The sequence below is a fragment of the Vidua macroura genome, chromosome 19 (assembly GCF_024509145.1).
Source record: "Vidua macroura isolate BioBank_ID:100142 chromosome 19, ASM2450914v1, whole genome shotgun sequence".
Classification (NCBI taxonomy): Eukaryota; Metazoa; Chordata; class Aves; order Passeriformes; family Viduidae; genus Vidua; species Vidua macroura.
The window spans coordinates 4,897,061-4,913,556 of record NC_071589.1 but is presented as its reverse complement, the minus strand read 5'-3'; the positions used below and the strand labels follow the sequence as shown (position 1 = coordinate 4,913,556).

At 48.5% G+C, this 16,496-nt stretch overlaps 1 protein-coding gene across 2 annotated transcripts; it reads right to left on the bottom strand.

Moving 5' to 3' along the window:
* Positions 1-8,384: 8,384 nt before the first annotated feature.
* WBP2 (WW domain binding protein 2) lies at positions 8,385-16,098 on the bottom strand. 2 transcript variants are annotated; one of them, XM_053994811.1, is made up of 8 exons: positions 15,977-16,098; positions 14,195-14,303; positions 13,545-13,680; positions 11,894-11,986; positions 11,556-11,672; positions 11,221-11,343; positions 10,046-10,122; positions 8,385-9,870 (listed from the first exon to the last, which is right to left on the bottom strand). In XM_053994811.1, exons 1-8 carry the CDS (start codon positions 16,033-16,035, stop codon positions 9,817-9,819), a joined length of 768 nt encoding a protein of 255 aa, XP_053850786.1. In that variant the 5' UTR covers positions 16,036-16,098; the 3' UTR covers positions 8,385-9,816. The 2 variants fall into 2 exon arrangements, with proteins under 2 accessions (XP_053850786.1, XP_053850787.1); XM_053994812.1 differs by having other exon boundaries at positions 15,972-16,059.
* Positions 16,099-16,496: the final 398 nt, after the last annotated feature.

Sequence of the window (16,496 nt, the reverse complement as noted above, 5' to 3'; positions counted from 1 at the left end):
TTGCAACACCCAGGAGAATTGCACAAGGTTGGGCTGAGAACAGACACAGTAAAGAGCCAAGAACAGCACTGAGAAAGGGCCTTTTTCCCAAACGGGCTGTCCAGAAAGAGCTGGTTACTGAGAAAAAAGAGAAAGAAATGACGTGGAAAGCTTATTCTTTACCGTCAGCTTTCATTCTTGTAAACACTTTTATCTGACTGCAGCTTGCCAGGCAGTTGCCCTCCCCTCGCAGATCCCTATCAGGATGCTCTCACTGATAACAAACCGGGTGGGGGAAGGCTGGGCTGGGCATCAGGAGATGGCCAGGGGTAGAGCCAGTTTGCTCCTGGGTGTGTGTTGTGCCTACAGGCACAACTCCTGGGCTTTGGAGGAGCTGTTGAGTGCACAAGCATTTGCTGCTCAGCGGCCGGACCCACAGCCGGGGAAGGACAAGGACATCAGCCCCTGCTCAGTGTCACTGCTGGGGTTTGGTGTCACTGCCGGGGTTTGGTGTCACTGCCGGGGCTGCTGACGAGCCACAGGCCCTGTGCAGCAGGGCAGTGACTCCCCAAGGGGAGTTTTTTGTCTTCCCCGCACCTTTCTGGCCCCTGGATGGCCCAAAAGCCATGAAAAAAAGATGTTCCAGGTGTAACACAGACGGCAGTGGCTCCACACTGGGACCAGTGGTACTGTGCGGGCACTCAGGGATTTGTGCTGAATCCAAACAGGAAACCATGACCATGGAAACTGCACTGGAAAGTTTGTCTCCTGAAGACCAGAGAAGGAATCAGAGTCCACAGCACAGAGCCTCACAGTATGCTGGCTTCAAGCAGGGCTGCAGGAGGATGCTGGCTGCAGCATCCCTGCGAGAGGATGAGGGCAGGCAGCCAGTCCCTTCCAGCCTTGCACTAATCCAGTCCGTTAATCGAGGCAGGTTGCACTCTTCTAATTGCTTTAAGAGAGACACAACCTCCCTTTGCCTTGGAACCCTGTAAGAGCAGGTTATAATGGCAAAAGGGGTTTCCTGAAGTTGTGGGACCAGGAGATGGAAAATGGGCTGAAAGCAGAGGCAGGGGTTTGATGTGGGGGGTACATTTTCTTTATCCAGGTCAGCCAGCACAGGACTGGGGCCAAGAGGGACTGCACAGCATAAAAACACTGAATTTTCAGGAGTAGGGGGATGCCAAGATAATCTACAGAATAAAAATCCAGAGATACAGTGAGACACCCAAAAGCTGAAAGGCACTCCTGAGATTTTTCAGCCTTGTCCCCTGAGGTCTGAAAAAAGCTGTTTGTTACACTTCTGCTCTCTCCCCTGCCAGGAGGGCTCTGGAAACTGTCCCCAGAAATTGGGTGCCCCAAGGAACTGGGCTTCAGAACCCCTTCTTGTACACTTCCCAGTTTGGCACTGAGCCACCTCCTCACCCCACACCTGCTGAGGATGCTCATTCCCTTTGCTGTCAGAGATGCTTAGAGGTGCTTCCCCAGCCCTGCTAGCCTCAGCCTTGGCTTTATCCAGCCTTCTTCCATTGGCTCACCTTGGGCAAACAGCTTCAAAGCATCTCCTCCCTCAGTGATGGGGGGAATCTGGTGGAGAAGCCGATTCCTGTCCCGTGACATACACAAATGCAGTTTATTGATCTGGGGCATCAGCTCTGTGCTCCCTTGCAAAATGCTGTTAGTGGGAACTAGAGAAAAGTGCATGATGGCCTTTGGAAACCATTGCTGTCATCTTTGCTTTTAGCTTTGATAGCAAAAGCAAAATCTGGCCCAGAAAACAGCAACCCCAGAGGTAAAAGCAGGACATGGACTCAGCCTCCTTGAGCTGCTCACACGTTTCACTGCTCCTTGCCAACAAAAAATAACAGCAGTCAGAATGTCTCTTGCCTCAACCAGCACAGAGAGAACAGCTGAAAGAGTTTAGTCAATCCTCAAATCCACTTCTCTCCTCCTTTCACATTGGAGAAGTAAAATCTAGTCATAACTATTGCTAAACATCAGACAGTGACCCTCCAGCCAGAAGCTGGTGGCTGGGCTGGGGTTGTGCAAGCTTTAGAAAGCAAAAGTTCAACTGCAGTGTGGAGGTGTCTGTTTAAAAGCTCTTTCCCCAGCTGGGCACTGCACTGGCTTGCAATGCCCTCAAAAATGCTCAGGCACAGCCCAGCAGGATGGGAGCACACAGCTCCCATCAGAGCCAGCAGGGTCCTCAGGAAGGACTCTGTGCAGGGATCACATGGATTCAAGCCTCTGTCTGTGCCATGGGAGAGCTGTCTGGTGATCAAGTCTCAAAAGCAGCAGTTATCCTTTTTTCCCTGGGTTTTACCAGCAGCCACCTGTTCCACAAAATACCAGTGACAAAAATCACTGAGCTCCAGTATTTGCACATCGAATTACTCCTTGTCCAGGAAACAATAAGAGAAGCCCTAAAAGCAGCTCCAGAATGAGTGAGGATTTCTGGTTAGTAGAGACAATCCTGATAAACTCCTGATATATTTCTCCACACTGGCAGACAATTAGCAAAATATGCCAGATAGCCAATGCAGGACTTCCCAAAGGGATGGGGTTGGCATTCCCCAAAACAGCCCCTGCTTCCATGCTGTCAGCCTGCCTCCCAAAATAACCAACATATATATGCACAATGTGGAGTGAAGCCTTTTAAACATTACTTTTAAAAACAAGTCATCCTAAAGGAAAACCCTTTATACCTGTCCCCAGTATAAATAAAGTCCACAGCTCAATTGTGAATGGGGTTACAGGTGCTGCTGAGAAAACAGATCTCCAAAGAACAAGCATCATCACCTTCTTTATAGGGAATCATCTTCCCCTTAAAGGAGAACCTGCTAGGAAAGAACCCTCTACCAGCATTAATAGGAATTTATCTCCTACCTCTTGTCTTGATCCTGAAGCCGCAGCCTGGCCTCACTCTCATCTCTCAGATGGAAATGGGCAAATAGTCAAAAAACTGATTTCAACATGTCCCTCCCTCACTTCTCCTTTAAGCACGGGGTCTGATGACTCTGCAGAACCTAATGGTGTCTGCCAGGCTTTGGCAAAGGGGAGAGTGCAGGCACCAGGCAGGGGAGAGGAAGGGAAGGTGGTTCCAAAATGAAAGACATCCCTGTTTGCCCTCTTTGGGGCTGCCCAGGTGAGGTATCCCTCTGGGACCCACTGAGTGCTGTGGGGCCAACGATTCCATACCCAGGAGGGATGTCAGTCATCCCCCCTCCCTTTTCCTCTGGGGCCCTCCAGTTACTCCTGCCCTAACCCCACAGCTCTCCTGCCACAGGCTCTCCTGAGCACTTCGGGGGCACCTCACAAAATATGGTGGCACCTGGGAAGGAAGTGGGGGACACACAGTACCTCCCACCTCATTTGGGACATCTTAAAAGGATGTCAAGGCAAACTCCATCCCTCTGGGAAGAGCAAAGGGGACTTCCAGCCACCCACACAGGACAGGGCAGTTGTGAAAGCTCTGTTCCCCTTGGGAGCCCTGTGCAGGAGCAGAGGTTTGGCACAAGAGCTGCCAGCTTCATGGCAGGGACATGCAAGGATGACTCTGAGGAAGTCACAGACTTCATGTGTAGACCTGGGTGTCCCCCATTTGCCTCATAGCACCTTGTGACCACTTTAAAATGTTTTCACCATCACTGTCATGTGCTGTCTTCCACTTCCCTCTCCCAGTGAGATAATTTTGTTTCAGACACTGGATTTATCATCCCCTCACCGCAGGGACAGAGAATGGGGGACACATTTCAAAGCCAATTTATTTGCTGGTTTGGGGGCTGAGTTGAGAGCAGCAGGACCTACAGCATGTGCCTGAGCTGAGGAGGGATCAGGGGGATGCTTGTGAAGGTGGAAGAACCCAGGGCTGACATCCAGTGTCTTAGGTTGAAATATGTTAGTGGGGTGTGTATTCTACTGCCATCTGCCAGAGGTGGGGCAGTTCTCTGCTGTTCATGGGGCAGTTTGCTTTATCTCTCCCACACCCAACCCTCCCTCCAGGAGATCTCTTCTGTTCATGGCCACTGAGTGTCCCTGCATGGCTGAGAAAATTCCATCATCCCATGGGGAGATGCTGCGCCCAGGGGAGGAGCCAAGCATTCCTACCTGGATACAATCTGACTTTGGAACAGCACAGCAGCCTTTGCCCACTGCATTCCCAGAGGAGCAGCTTTCTTCCCCACTGCATTCCCAGAGGAGCAGCTTTCTTCCCCACTGCATTCCCAGAGGAGCAGCTTTCTTCCCCACTGCATTCCCAGAGGAAGCCCAGGCCCATCCACACCAGCCCTGGCAGGAGGGCTGAGCCCCCATGGAATGGGACTGTTGCCACCACCCTGACCCACAGGGTGCCAGGGCCTGTTCTGACTCTGGCAGTGGTTTGTTTTCTTTTTTTTTTTTTGTACTATTGCATTTGTATTTTTAATTTTCCTGGTAAAGAGCTGTTATTCCTTCTCCCATATCTTTGCCTGAGACCCCCTTAATTTCAAAATTATAATAATTCAGAGGGAGGGGGTTTACATTTTCCATTTCAAGGGAGGCTTCTGCTGTCCTTAGCAGACACCTGTTTGTTCAAACCAAGACACTCAGGTACCTCCATGGTGCCCATTAACCAGGTTATTCTGGAGCACAGATACCAAATTACTGATCAGCTCCAGCACAGAGCATTCTCCCCATGGCTTTTCCACCAACAATTCTCCCCACACACTTGCCAAAGCCCCAGAGGAGCCCAGCAAGCTGCACAGAACCACATGCTTGTGATGGGAGGAGGCTGCAGGGCAACCCCTCCCACCACCCCCACATTCCAGACGGACATGCCAAGACATGGAATACTCTTGCAGTCAGTCTGTGCCAGTGTGTCCCAGCCAGAGCCCAGCCTTCAAAGAGCAAAGTACATGGAAAAGGAGGAGGAGGAGACACGACTTGAGCAGGGGCAAGGAAAAGTTTAGAAAGACAGGATTTGCTGAGCTGAGCTCGTAAATGAAGCCAAGCTGATACCTTTTGCTTCCAGCGTCCAGAAACCATAGGAATTGTGTAGGGAATGGCAGGTGGGCTGGGAGGACCCAGCAGGGAGGGATCCTGGTCTGTCTGCACCCTGAGGTGTGAGATCCAGCAGCTACCACCAGCAGGTACAAGTCCCTGCTCCTGCTCCCTGTGACGTGGGGCACTTCGTGTCCCACTGGGGCCTGTCCCAGTGGCACAGGGCCAGCCCTTGAGCAAGGAGGGGGCTGAAATACTGGTTCCAGTCTCTTGGAGCTGACTCACTCCAGAGAGCAGACAGGTGAGTAACATCTGTTCTGGCTGCAGAGAGAGCCTTGACTGAAATAAAGATCCCAACCCTGCACATCTCAGCGTTTTGTCCCCACACACAAACCTCACTTTTCTGTGCAGCTTTAACCTGAAACTCCTCCTGATCACAGCCTGCCTTGGCAAAATTCACTTCCAACACAGCCCTGGCAGTTCTTCACAGGTGGTGGTGCCTGTGATGCAACAGGAGCTGCTCACTCCTTGAAGGAGCTGCTCCGCTCCTTGATGCTCTGAGAGCAGCTGGAGCCAAATTTCACCCCACACCTCCTGCCCCTCCAGCAGTGTTTGCAAAGGGAGACAGTGCTGTGAGCAGAGCTGATAAATCAGTGTCCATCATGTGTCAGAGGCAGTTTGACCATCTACAGCTCTGAGAGTGGTGGGAAGTCCTCATGATCTCCAAAGGAAGGCACACACAGGACAGGGAGGTCCTGGCCAGGTGGGCTTAATCCCTCTCTCTACAACTGCTTAGTGCACCCCCCCACCCCCAGCCAGAAAGAAATTAATGCATGAAGCTGGAGCATTTGAGGTAAAACCTGGGCAGAATGGTGTGGAGGGAGAGGAGGACTCTGTTTCTTCCTTTGTCTGGAGGCAACCCTAGGCAAGCACACACAGGACGGAGCAATCCTTCCAGGGTAAGGATCCTTAATCCCTAAGGATCGGGTAATCATTCCAAGGTCAAGAACTTCCCCAGCCCTAGGGATAGCACCAGGATTTCAGGGCTGACAGCAGGAAATCTGTCAGCAGCACCTGCGGTTCCTGCAGCAACACTTCTTTGCACAAGATCTCAAAGCACTTTGGAAATACCCAGTTACCCCACACTCGCCAGAGGGGGGAAGCAGCTGCATTTCCCAGCATCAGGGGCAGGGAGAGACTTCTCAGCTGAAGAGCCCAAGTCACATCAAGACAACTGTAGGTGGTGGTGGAAAAATCTGCCTCTGTCAAGCATCCAACACTAATTGTTCCCTATGCCTCCTCTCTCCCTTCAGTAGTATAACACCAGCCAACTGCTGGAGTTTAATGGTACCAACCTGGCTGTCACATGGCAGTCTCCTGCTGCACAGCCAGTTAATCACTGAGGCAGGAACCAGACCTGGAGACGTGTCAGTGAACAACATTTCTTCCTGCCCTAATCCCACAGGCTTCCAGAGCAGCAGCAGACTTCAACTTGCATGGCCCTGCTTTAATATTTAAAATGTTCTGTGTGGGCAGCAGGACTGGTGACCCTTCTACCCTCCCTGAGCCCTTTCCCAAGCAGAGAACAGCTCCCAGTTTCCATTGGGGGATGGCAGGGAGTGCTGAGTACCAAAGCCAGATTTGGGCATTTTGGCAGGGATTCTCACCAGCACCCATAAATCTGGATTCCCAAATCGTGCTGCTCCACTCAGCCCAACACCTGCCAGAGCCTTGCTGGCTGTGACACTTGCCAAGCATTCCCAAAACCTGCTTCTCCTCCCACAGCACACTCCAAACACATAGAGACCACGCCCAATCTCTTTTTTTGGCTTGCTCCTCCCCTCCCCTCCCCACAGACCGTGCACAGCTCCAGCCTGGAGGAATAGGAACATTGAACCTCAAACCAGTGTGGAAAGCCCATAGCTTCAACTCCAGATTTAGCCCACTGACACCCGTGCTAAGGAATATTTCATTTATTCCAGCCTGACTCATCCTTTGAGTACATTTCCCTTTTGCCAGACAGAAACCTCATGGTGTCTCTGGAGGTCTTGCCACTTCTCCACTCTAAGGGAAGTGACTCAGCTCAAACCATGGAGCTGAGTTCCCATGGGAGCAGATATTTAAATATTTCTCTCTCAAGCACACTTAGCTGAGGAAAGGTTTTAAAAGAACCTCATGGATTTGTTCTGATTGTTGGTCTAAGAGCTGCACAGGGAGTGGGGCTGGGCAAGAGCTCTGGAAAGTTTGTGCAATCTGTGTTTTCTAGGATTCTGTCTGAGTAGAGGGTAACTGGGAACGAGCCAGAACAGAAAGGTTTCAGCACCATTTTAGAGTTGGACAGATGTGACTGAGGAAACCTTGATTTGAAGTTTGAAGAAAATTTAATTCACAAATCGGGATTTATTAATCTCCTACTGGAATATAATATTTTATCTCAATGCTTTCCTCCTTCAGCCACCTCTTCTACCCAAGAAAACAAACCCGAGTGGCTCAGCCAGGCTTAAAGTGCAGTCAAACAGCCATGTGGGAGGATGTGAGAGTCAAAAGGGATGTAAAAATGAGCAGAATCTGGAAGATGTCCCTGCTGGCTGGTCAGGGAATTCAAGAGAATGAAGGCAACCACAGGAGCTGCTGGAAAGAGGAATGAAACCAAGAGAGGTTTGGATGATACGTGGAGAGCAGGTTCTGGGTACCTCCTGTTTGACACGTGTCAGTGTGAGCTGGGGGACTGACCAGGACCTGATCCCACATGGAACACTCCTGTCCTGCCAAGTGAGACTGACACACCTGGTTCAGTTCAGCTCCAGCACTGCTGCTGGAGCACAACTCCCAGCTTTTCCAGGGACAGGAGCACAGGGGGAGCACACCTGAGACAGCTCCGACCTCACTGGGCACAACCACCCAGGCACCTCGGCACACTTACAGGGAAAAAAAAAGGATAAAATTGTGGCTTGCTTCTAGAGAGATATTTCAGAGGCATTAATTATGCTGCAGTGCTGAGCTAATTCTTGCAAAGTAAAACAGTAAACAGGTTGTAACTTTTATGAGGACAACTCTGGAAAAACAACTTGGGTGACACATCTGGGTAGAGTAAAGCAGCTGCTGCATCAGCTTCTAACAGGAACTGTGAAATGGGAGTTTCCTGAAACATTTTAACATCTTATTTTCATTCACTAAGCCACCCAAGAGAAATCAAGCAACTAATGTCACCAGTGAAAAGCCAAGTGGTTTTGCTTCTAATAATAAAATATAAAATCAAAATGATTTTGCTTCTCATTCCTCCTCTCTGCATCCAAAGCTACCAGCTCACCAGAAGTCTGCCCACTCACACACACACAAACACCCCAAGTTTTGAGCTGATTTCTCTTTACTTCACAGTCTTGGCAAACAAATCTGCATTCAGAAGTCATTTCACATTAATATATTAATCAAACGCTTTCAAAATAAATATATTTTTTAAATAACGATTTCTTTACATCACCGCAGTAGCAATTCTAGAAAAGTCAGTGCACAAACAGTAGCAATTTCATTAATCAGGTAAAGAAAAAGAAAACAAGAAGTGGACCTTGTTTCTCTCCGAGCAGGATGCATGCAGCAAGTCTCAGCAGTTCCCTAGCACAGGACCTTCTGTCACACTTTGCTGGGAAGGATTTTCTCTCTCGGCTGTCAGAAGCCAGTCAAGTGTCACTTGCCAAAGCTTTGTACAATGCAGAAGTTCCACAGCCCAGATTCTGATCAGTCCTGCACAGGTTCTGCACTGGAATTGTTGCTAATGAGACCAAGGAATCAATGTTATGAGGAGTCCAAGTTTGGGTGACTGGGAATTCACAGCTGGACCACACAAACAGCAATAAACAACACTTTGTACCTTACAGCTTATTCCAATGTTTTGCATATTCTCTCAAGTGCTTCCAGGACAGAAGTAAAGCAACTACTTTCTGCCCATTAGCTGTTAATTCACCAGGTAAATCACAGCAGGAAGATGCTTCACTGGCCAAGAAGTGTAACTTTTGTTACAACAAAGGAAAAACAAAAGTGCATTACAGACTATGAGGAGAATGCTCAGGACTTAGGGAATTCACATATCTAACTGGAAAATAGAGACTGCAGAAATATTAGTGTTCCTATGGGATCTAAACTGGTCAGATGCTACTGGAGAACCCTGTGAAGAGCAGCATGTCTGAGGAAGGGACATTTGTCAGCACATACATGGTGAGCAGCAAGGAAATTTGAAGTGCTATAGATTATTTACTATGATTGTCAGGAATGATTTAGATAAAAAAAAAATAAGAAAGTTGAATATATATCTGAAAAATGTCATAGGTGTGTTCTTCCTTTGAAATCCCAAAGGTTGCCTTTGAAGTCCTTTCTCAAAAGCAGAGTTGGATGTGACACTCTGGATTAAAAAGAATAACCAGAGGCATCCGTGTGTCCAGAGGTGCTCTTGGATGCACACTAAGGTGAATTCAAGACACCTCCCACCCCCAAGAGCCTTGTTTCCATGTCATGATCATGTTAATTAGCAGTTTAGAGCAGATGCTGACTCTAAAGAGGTATGCTTTAAGTATCAAAAGAAACAGAGCTAAGGGAAGCAGTCACACATGAAGAGAACCTCCAGGTGTAGCGATGTTGTGCACAGGGAGGAGGGAATGCTGCAGGACAGCAAACCCTCAGAGCTCCACAGGTGACCCAGACTGCCAAAATCCCTCCCCTTGCTCTGCACAGACCTACTCCTAGAGCCCCTGAAAGCAGTGTGCCTTGGGGGAAGGTTCTACTCCTCAGTGCCATGGACTGTGCCCCAGAATTCTGCCAAAATGGAAAAAAAGAAAGCAATGAGTCGTGGAGAAGTTCTGTGTCAGCTTATTGGTTTTTCTTGTCCTCTGGTGGGAAGTATGGAGGAGGAGGTGGCTGGTCCTGCAATTAAGATGACAAAAGGACATCAGTGCTTGGCTAAGAATATTAAACTCAAAGCCCCCCAAAAAACCAAGACACCAACATCAATTCAGACCAACTTTGCTGTGCCACTGAGAGAAGATCTGCCAGACACACACTTGGGCTCCCCTGCAACCCCAGAGCAACAGGGACTCACCGTGGGCATGTAGACATTGTGGGGGTTGCCTGGGCTGTAGTAAGCACTGGCAGCAGCTTCAGCAGCCTTGGCTTCAGCTGTCACAGGGAGAGAAGTGACAGGTTAGGGACACACAGAGAACCCTTACAATAGAACAAGAACCCCTGGCCATCAAGAGTTACTTAACAGAGCACCCTGTGACCAGTGCTCAAGTTGCAAAACAGCTACAACAAACACAATTGAGCATTCTCTCTTCCAGTCACCACAGAATTGCCAATTCCCAGTGAAACAGAGGAAGACTGAGTTTGGAAATGTCACCTGGGACTTGCATGTCAGCCATAAATAAATGCTTGCTGTTGCCTTGCCTAAATACAGACAATACCTTTTATAAACAGGCAGTGAACAAACCATCCTTCCTGGGAGTGAAATCAACAGGCAAAACAAAAATCAGCAGAAGATGATAGCAGCTCAGGGGATTAGTGTATTAAAGATGGTAATTTATGAGCATAATCCAGATCCTCCATTTCTGCAGAACACAAAAATCTTGTACAACCCTCTGGAGCAGCGCCACTTCCCAAATAATAGTTCAAAGATGAATGGTTGTTTTTTCAAATTGAAAAGTTAAATCCTTATTCAAACAAATATTCTTATCTGCAAGAGATCTATGGCTGTATCCAACCACAACAGCTCTTTTTTTCATTTTAATAAATCCTAAATGAGTGAAAAATGAGGCTGATATTTCCCCAGCTCCTTTCCATCATCTCTTCCCCTGATCCATATTGTTTCAGCAAAAATAATCACATTAAGAATGAAACAGGGGAAGCAAATATCACCAAAGCCACAGTTGTGAACTAAAATGGACCACAAACACATTTCACCATCATATTCCTTGTATTCATTCATTAGGACAAGATTACCACCACAGGAGAATCACAGACTGTATTTTTTCTGTCAAAAGACGAATACATCCATCTATAAAATGCCTACTAATGGTGTTTACCCGGAAGAGAATCAGGCTGGACTCCAGACTGAGCTGAACATACAAGGCTGGAGATTAGGGGAGCTCCCTAATCTCTGTTCTAAACAAATTTCAACTTCTAAATGGAGCTTCGAAGTTCCCCAAAAGACAAGAAACAAAGTCTGTTTCATTCCTAACAAAACTGTTGTGAGTTCATTCACCTGGACAGGCTCCTTACCTGCAGGAGTGGAGGGCAGGTCTGGGCCACTGACAGGGGGTTCCATGGGCCCTGGGTATGGTGGGGGTGGAAGCTGCATGTAGCCCATGTTTCCAGCTGCCGCAGGAGGACCAGGGTAAAAGTCTGTCAGGAAAGGAGATCACATAGCAAGAGACTTAACTCCTCTGGGTGGAGTTCTCAACCAAAAGAAGCCAAGGCAAATATAATTAAACTCAGGAACAAAAGCTACACAAGTCATCACTAAAACACACAGTAAAATCTGTTTTTCTTGCCCTTTTAACCTATTTTAACTCTAACTCACTGGAATAACCCTCAGCCTCAGTTCCCAGACGTACCTGGAGGAGGAGGTGGGTATGGATAGCCCCCGTTAGCTGCAGGTGGTGCAAAAGCATAGGATCCATTTGGCATGTAGGAATAGCCGTAAGCTCCACTGGGTATTTCACCTCTGGAGACTGGAAAAGCAAAGACAAGACCTCATCAGAACATCAAACCTGCCTCAAAAGCCCGCCAACAACTCCAACAAACTTAAAGAGTCCTTATCAGAAAAACAAGTAAGTGTCATCCCAATAAATCTGCTGCTCTTTGGATGTGAGAAAAGTATGTTTTAAAGCAAGCTTCAGGCAAGGGCTCCTGAAACCACAGAACTCTGGCAGACACCCCCAGCCTTCCATACCTTGTGATGCCACCTGCAGCATCCGCTGCCCAAATTCAATTGCACCCCCAGCTGCAAAGGTCATCTTGAATGTGGCAGATCCTTCCCAGCCACCTGAGGGAGGAAAGACAGCACTAAGGAGCAAGAAGAAACCATTTCCATGCTATTTAGGTTACATGCTGCATCTACAGATACTCTGTATATAATTCTTAAAAGAGCTTATCCCAAAAATCCAAATTAAAAAAAAAAAAAAAAAAAGCAGAGAAAGTGGCAGAATTATGGTGTCATCAGAAAAATTCACACTGGGGTATTGTGAGGTCAAGAGAGACCTGATGCAGTAACATCCATGAGGGAGAGCTTCAAAAGCTTCCTGGAGTTGTGGCTATTGCCACAGTAGCTGTCAGAGGCCAAGCTATCAGGAGTGCTGGATTTGCTCTTGCTTTGGATAAGATTAGTGCAGAAGACAGGGCTTTTGTTAATCCCGTTTGCTAAAAAGCCTCTGCAACTATGCCTAACTGTCAGCTCCAAATTAGTTTGGGAGTCTGAGTGCCCAAGAAAGCAAAGAACTTAATGAAAAACATAGTCCACATAAATCCATTAGAGCCCATGGAAGATATTTCAAGTCAGGATAAAAAATTAGAAAACAAATAAATTAGTGCCATCTCACATTACAGTACAAAAAAGAAAAACGTGCACAGTCCAGAGTCCCAAGAAAGCATCAAAGAAGAAGTTGTGCTGAAACAGACACAAGTAGATTAAAGAGCTTTTTAAGCTAAACCAGACTCTCATGGCTCTTAAGACATCATCATTAAAGGAGATGGCTTCTGGGGAAAATTAACAAAGATCTAGCTAAAGCCTTTTGCCTTTCACACAGTTTAGTTTGTCATTAATGCTCAGGCTCCCTCTCATGCTGGATGGTCCCACTCAGCTCCCATGCAGAAGCTATAATGCTGATTTCAGAACTGCAGCTGAAGGTTCTTACACCCTGTGCTGTGATTTCTGTGCCACAAGTGCTAGACTGAATCAAGCTGAGGATGAAAATTTACTGAACATTCTGTGCCTTTGGTAAAAAAAAAAATCAGTCAAAACCAAAATTATTCTTGAAAATGTTTGCCACAGCCTTCTCATTGACTTTAATGTGAAACAGCTCCTTAAATTCCCTGATTTCAAGACAATCCATTCCCTTCCAAGTGCCATTTTCACTGCCAGGATGCACTACAGCAATACCACACTTGTCCTTGAACTGCACAAGAAACACAATGGAGAAAGTGCTCTGGGGGTCTGTACCTGAACCCAAACAGAGCCAGAAAGGATCTGAATTTTTGGCACAGGAGAACCTGGATGCAGGTGGGATAGATGATCCCAAGTGACCAAAGCAAAATGACATCATTCCTGCTGACTCCATTCTGATGTTTATTTGCTGAGATCACTTGTATGATTGAATTTTGTATTTTGCAGAGGGCAGGAATGAGATGGGTTACAGAGCACATCTGCTCATTGTAGCTGAACAGGGAGCTGGTAAGGGGAATGTTTTTAGCTGCCAGTGAAAGAAACATGTTTTCACATGAGTGTGAAAACCCATTTGGACAGTGTCAAGGTTTGGTTAGCCAGGATTTTGCTACGAAGTGAGCAGCTGAACTGAGACACAGAACATCCACTATGTGATACCTACCTCCTGCCTCTGCTTTCACTGTGCCCTTGATGTAATTTGCTCCAAACACTGGCTGCTTAATTTCACAATCCTTCAACAAATAAAAGGGCATCACAAATGACTGCATGGCATCCTTCCCCTTTGACACAAAGATAACCTGAAAGAAAATAATATGACAAGAGCTAGTCAAAACAAACAGGAAACACAGCCCGGATTTATTTTATGAACAGATTTCTCCATGGACTGGAACTTGCTCCCACATCACCAGTTCCACAAGCTAAAGGCTACACACAGCAGCTACAGGGGTAAACCGAATCCTCAAGGTACTAAAGCCTTCAGGAAGTCCCTTGCTCAGATAATGCTCCTTCCAGCTTCCTGAGAACCTGCTGCTCCACACAGCTATGATTTAGTAGCTGTGATGTTGCATTCAGCAATTCCAGTTTGAAGATGCCTGATGGACTAAACAGCTGCCTGTACAAGAACGAATCAGATTTATTATCTGCTGACAAATAGATGGGATATGCCATGAATTCATAATGCTTCCCAGAGGGAGAGGATGAGCCACACTTCAAGCAGGAGTAGATTATCCTGACTTTCATACACGAGGACATTTAAATACAGACTCCAGGGCTGTTATCTCCTTAGACGAGATAAAGCCTTTCACCACTTACCCGGTAGGGAGTCAGGAAAACACTCCCTTTCTTGGTGCCCTTGAAGGCCTCTGGCATCGGCTCCAGATCACTGAAGGTGATTTCTACATGGTCATAGGTCATCAAAACACTGCACACGGTGACACAAGAGACAGCAGTTACAACTCAAGGCAGAAGTGCAGCATGCACAGAAGTTTACTGACCTACCAAAACCACCTGTAACCTCAGTATTGATGGAGATGCTGAGCAGGCAGAATCAGTCCTGGTTTGCCTTTTTTTGGTTGTTGTTGTTGGCAGCAGCAACTGAAGTAGCACTTGGCTACTTGTTCCCTTCCCAGTGTGCTGACACAGCTGCTACTGCTCTCTGCACAACCAGGCAGCAAACCTGGTCAATTGAGCTGATCAAAATCTCAAGATCTTTTTTTGTTTTAAATTGTTTTGCATTTCTGCTGGATCAGTTCCCTAATTCAGTTGCCCACAAGTGACATGACAGAGGAAGAACTGCAGGAGAAGAAAGTGCTCAGGCTGGCTTATGCAACACAGCTATTGGTCTCACCACAGCTCAAGCACCTCTGACACAAAAATGTGATCCAGAGGAACTCCCCTTCCTTGCCACAAGACTTCATTAACTCGTGTTGCCTGCACTGATTCCTTAATTCTCAATTACAAACTGACCTGATTAAAACCTTTGCATGGACACAGCAGGTAACTTGTACTGACAGTACAGCACCCACGTTAGGACTCTAATCCCTAAAGCTGCAGAAATCTCCACCACCTCTATCTTTGGCAGCTGACGTGTTTCTATCCTCAGTCATTTGCCAGTGAATACCTGTCCCTCCAGAACAGCTTGGGAATGGGAAGGGCAGCCTGCTGTTCAGGCTGCAGCATTTCAGCTGGATCAACCCAGGGACAGGCAAGCCCTGATGCAAGGCAGGCTGACAGCTGGGAACAGCAACACCTTCAGCTGCTGCAGTCCTCTCAGGGAATGCAAATTTAAGTACCTGAGTTGATCCTTCTAAGAAAGGCCACATCCCAAGTGGAAGTCAGGCACAGAATTCCTACACCAATGTTTAAGTGGCCCCGTGGAAAGAAGCGCTGGAGGACGAAGCATTCCTTTGTCCCCGAAGCAGATGACTGCCACGTCAGAAGCACGCCGGCAGACAGCGGCTGCGGACAGCCCTTTGCCGTGCAGACAGAGGCAGCTCTGTGCAGGCTTGCCGTTTCCATGGTTATATCCCGGCACCTTTTTCCAGGGCTGTTGCTCCCTCCCGCACACACAGAAAGGGGGCTGTGCTCCAGGAGCCCGGCAAACCAGGGCGGGCAGCCTTTGAGCTCAGGCACGATGCAGGTGCAGCCTCCCCGAGGGGGAGAGGCCTGGGTCCAGGCCAGATCACCTGGGCGGGAGCTGAGCTCTGCCAGCCCTTGCTGAACCCTCGGGGGAGAGGCTGGGGACAGCACCAAGAGCCAGCAGCAGGCTGGGGGACAGGCTGGATGCTGAGGGAAGCGGTGTAGGGGGGCAAGGCCTGCGGCTGAAGCCCAGCAGTTCCTCTCGCACAGGCCCTGGGGTAGGAGGATACATACAGCCCCTAAGCCTAGGGAGATGAGGGGAGGAGGAGCAACGCCGGCACCGAGAGGGTTAAACCACCCCCTTTACCCGCCTCGCCCCCTCAGCACGGCCCCCCATGACCCACACAACCGCTCCCCCTGAGAGGGAAGGCAGGAGGAGGGCGGGGGGAGAAGGCAACTCGCTGCTATCCCCCGGCTCCCGAGGCCGGAGGAAGGGAGAAGGGGATAGCACCTCACTTCTCGCTGTTGTTAACGATGACGCCGCCGCCCTCCGAATGGTTCTTGTTGAGCGCCATCGCCGCCTCCTCCGCCTCCTCCTCACAGCATCAACCCCGCTCTGCGCCTGCGCGGGAAAAAGGTGCGCCGTCAATGGGACCGAGGGGCATGCTGGGAGTTGTAGTCATCGCCGTCTATGGAGTGGATGACTTCGGTTTCTCCGCGCAGTGCATGCTGGGAGTTATAGTCCACCTCCCACCACCTTAGCACTAGGCCATTTGCCCGCGCGGAGCATTCCGGGAGCTGTAGTCCCTCCATGCACAATATTTACACTCTCCTTAACGGCCACGCGGTGCATGCTGGGAGTTGTAGGCCGTCCGCCATGGTACCCCCTTCCCCGCCTTAGGGCCTGGCACCGTCTCTCTATAATTGTGCTGTTTGGTGGAGTAAAATAAAAATAATCCCGGATATCTGACAGTTCTGCACATGAAATGAGGTTTAGCCCCTTAAACGGCGGGGATGCTTCATTTCCCACGATTTT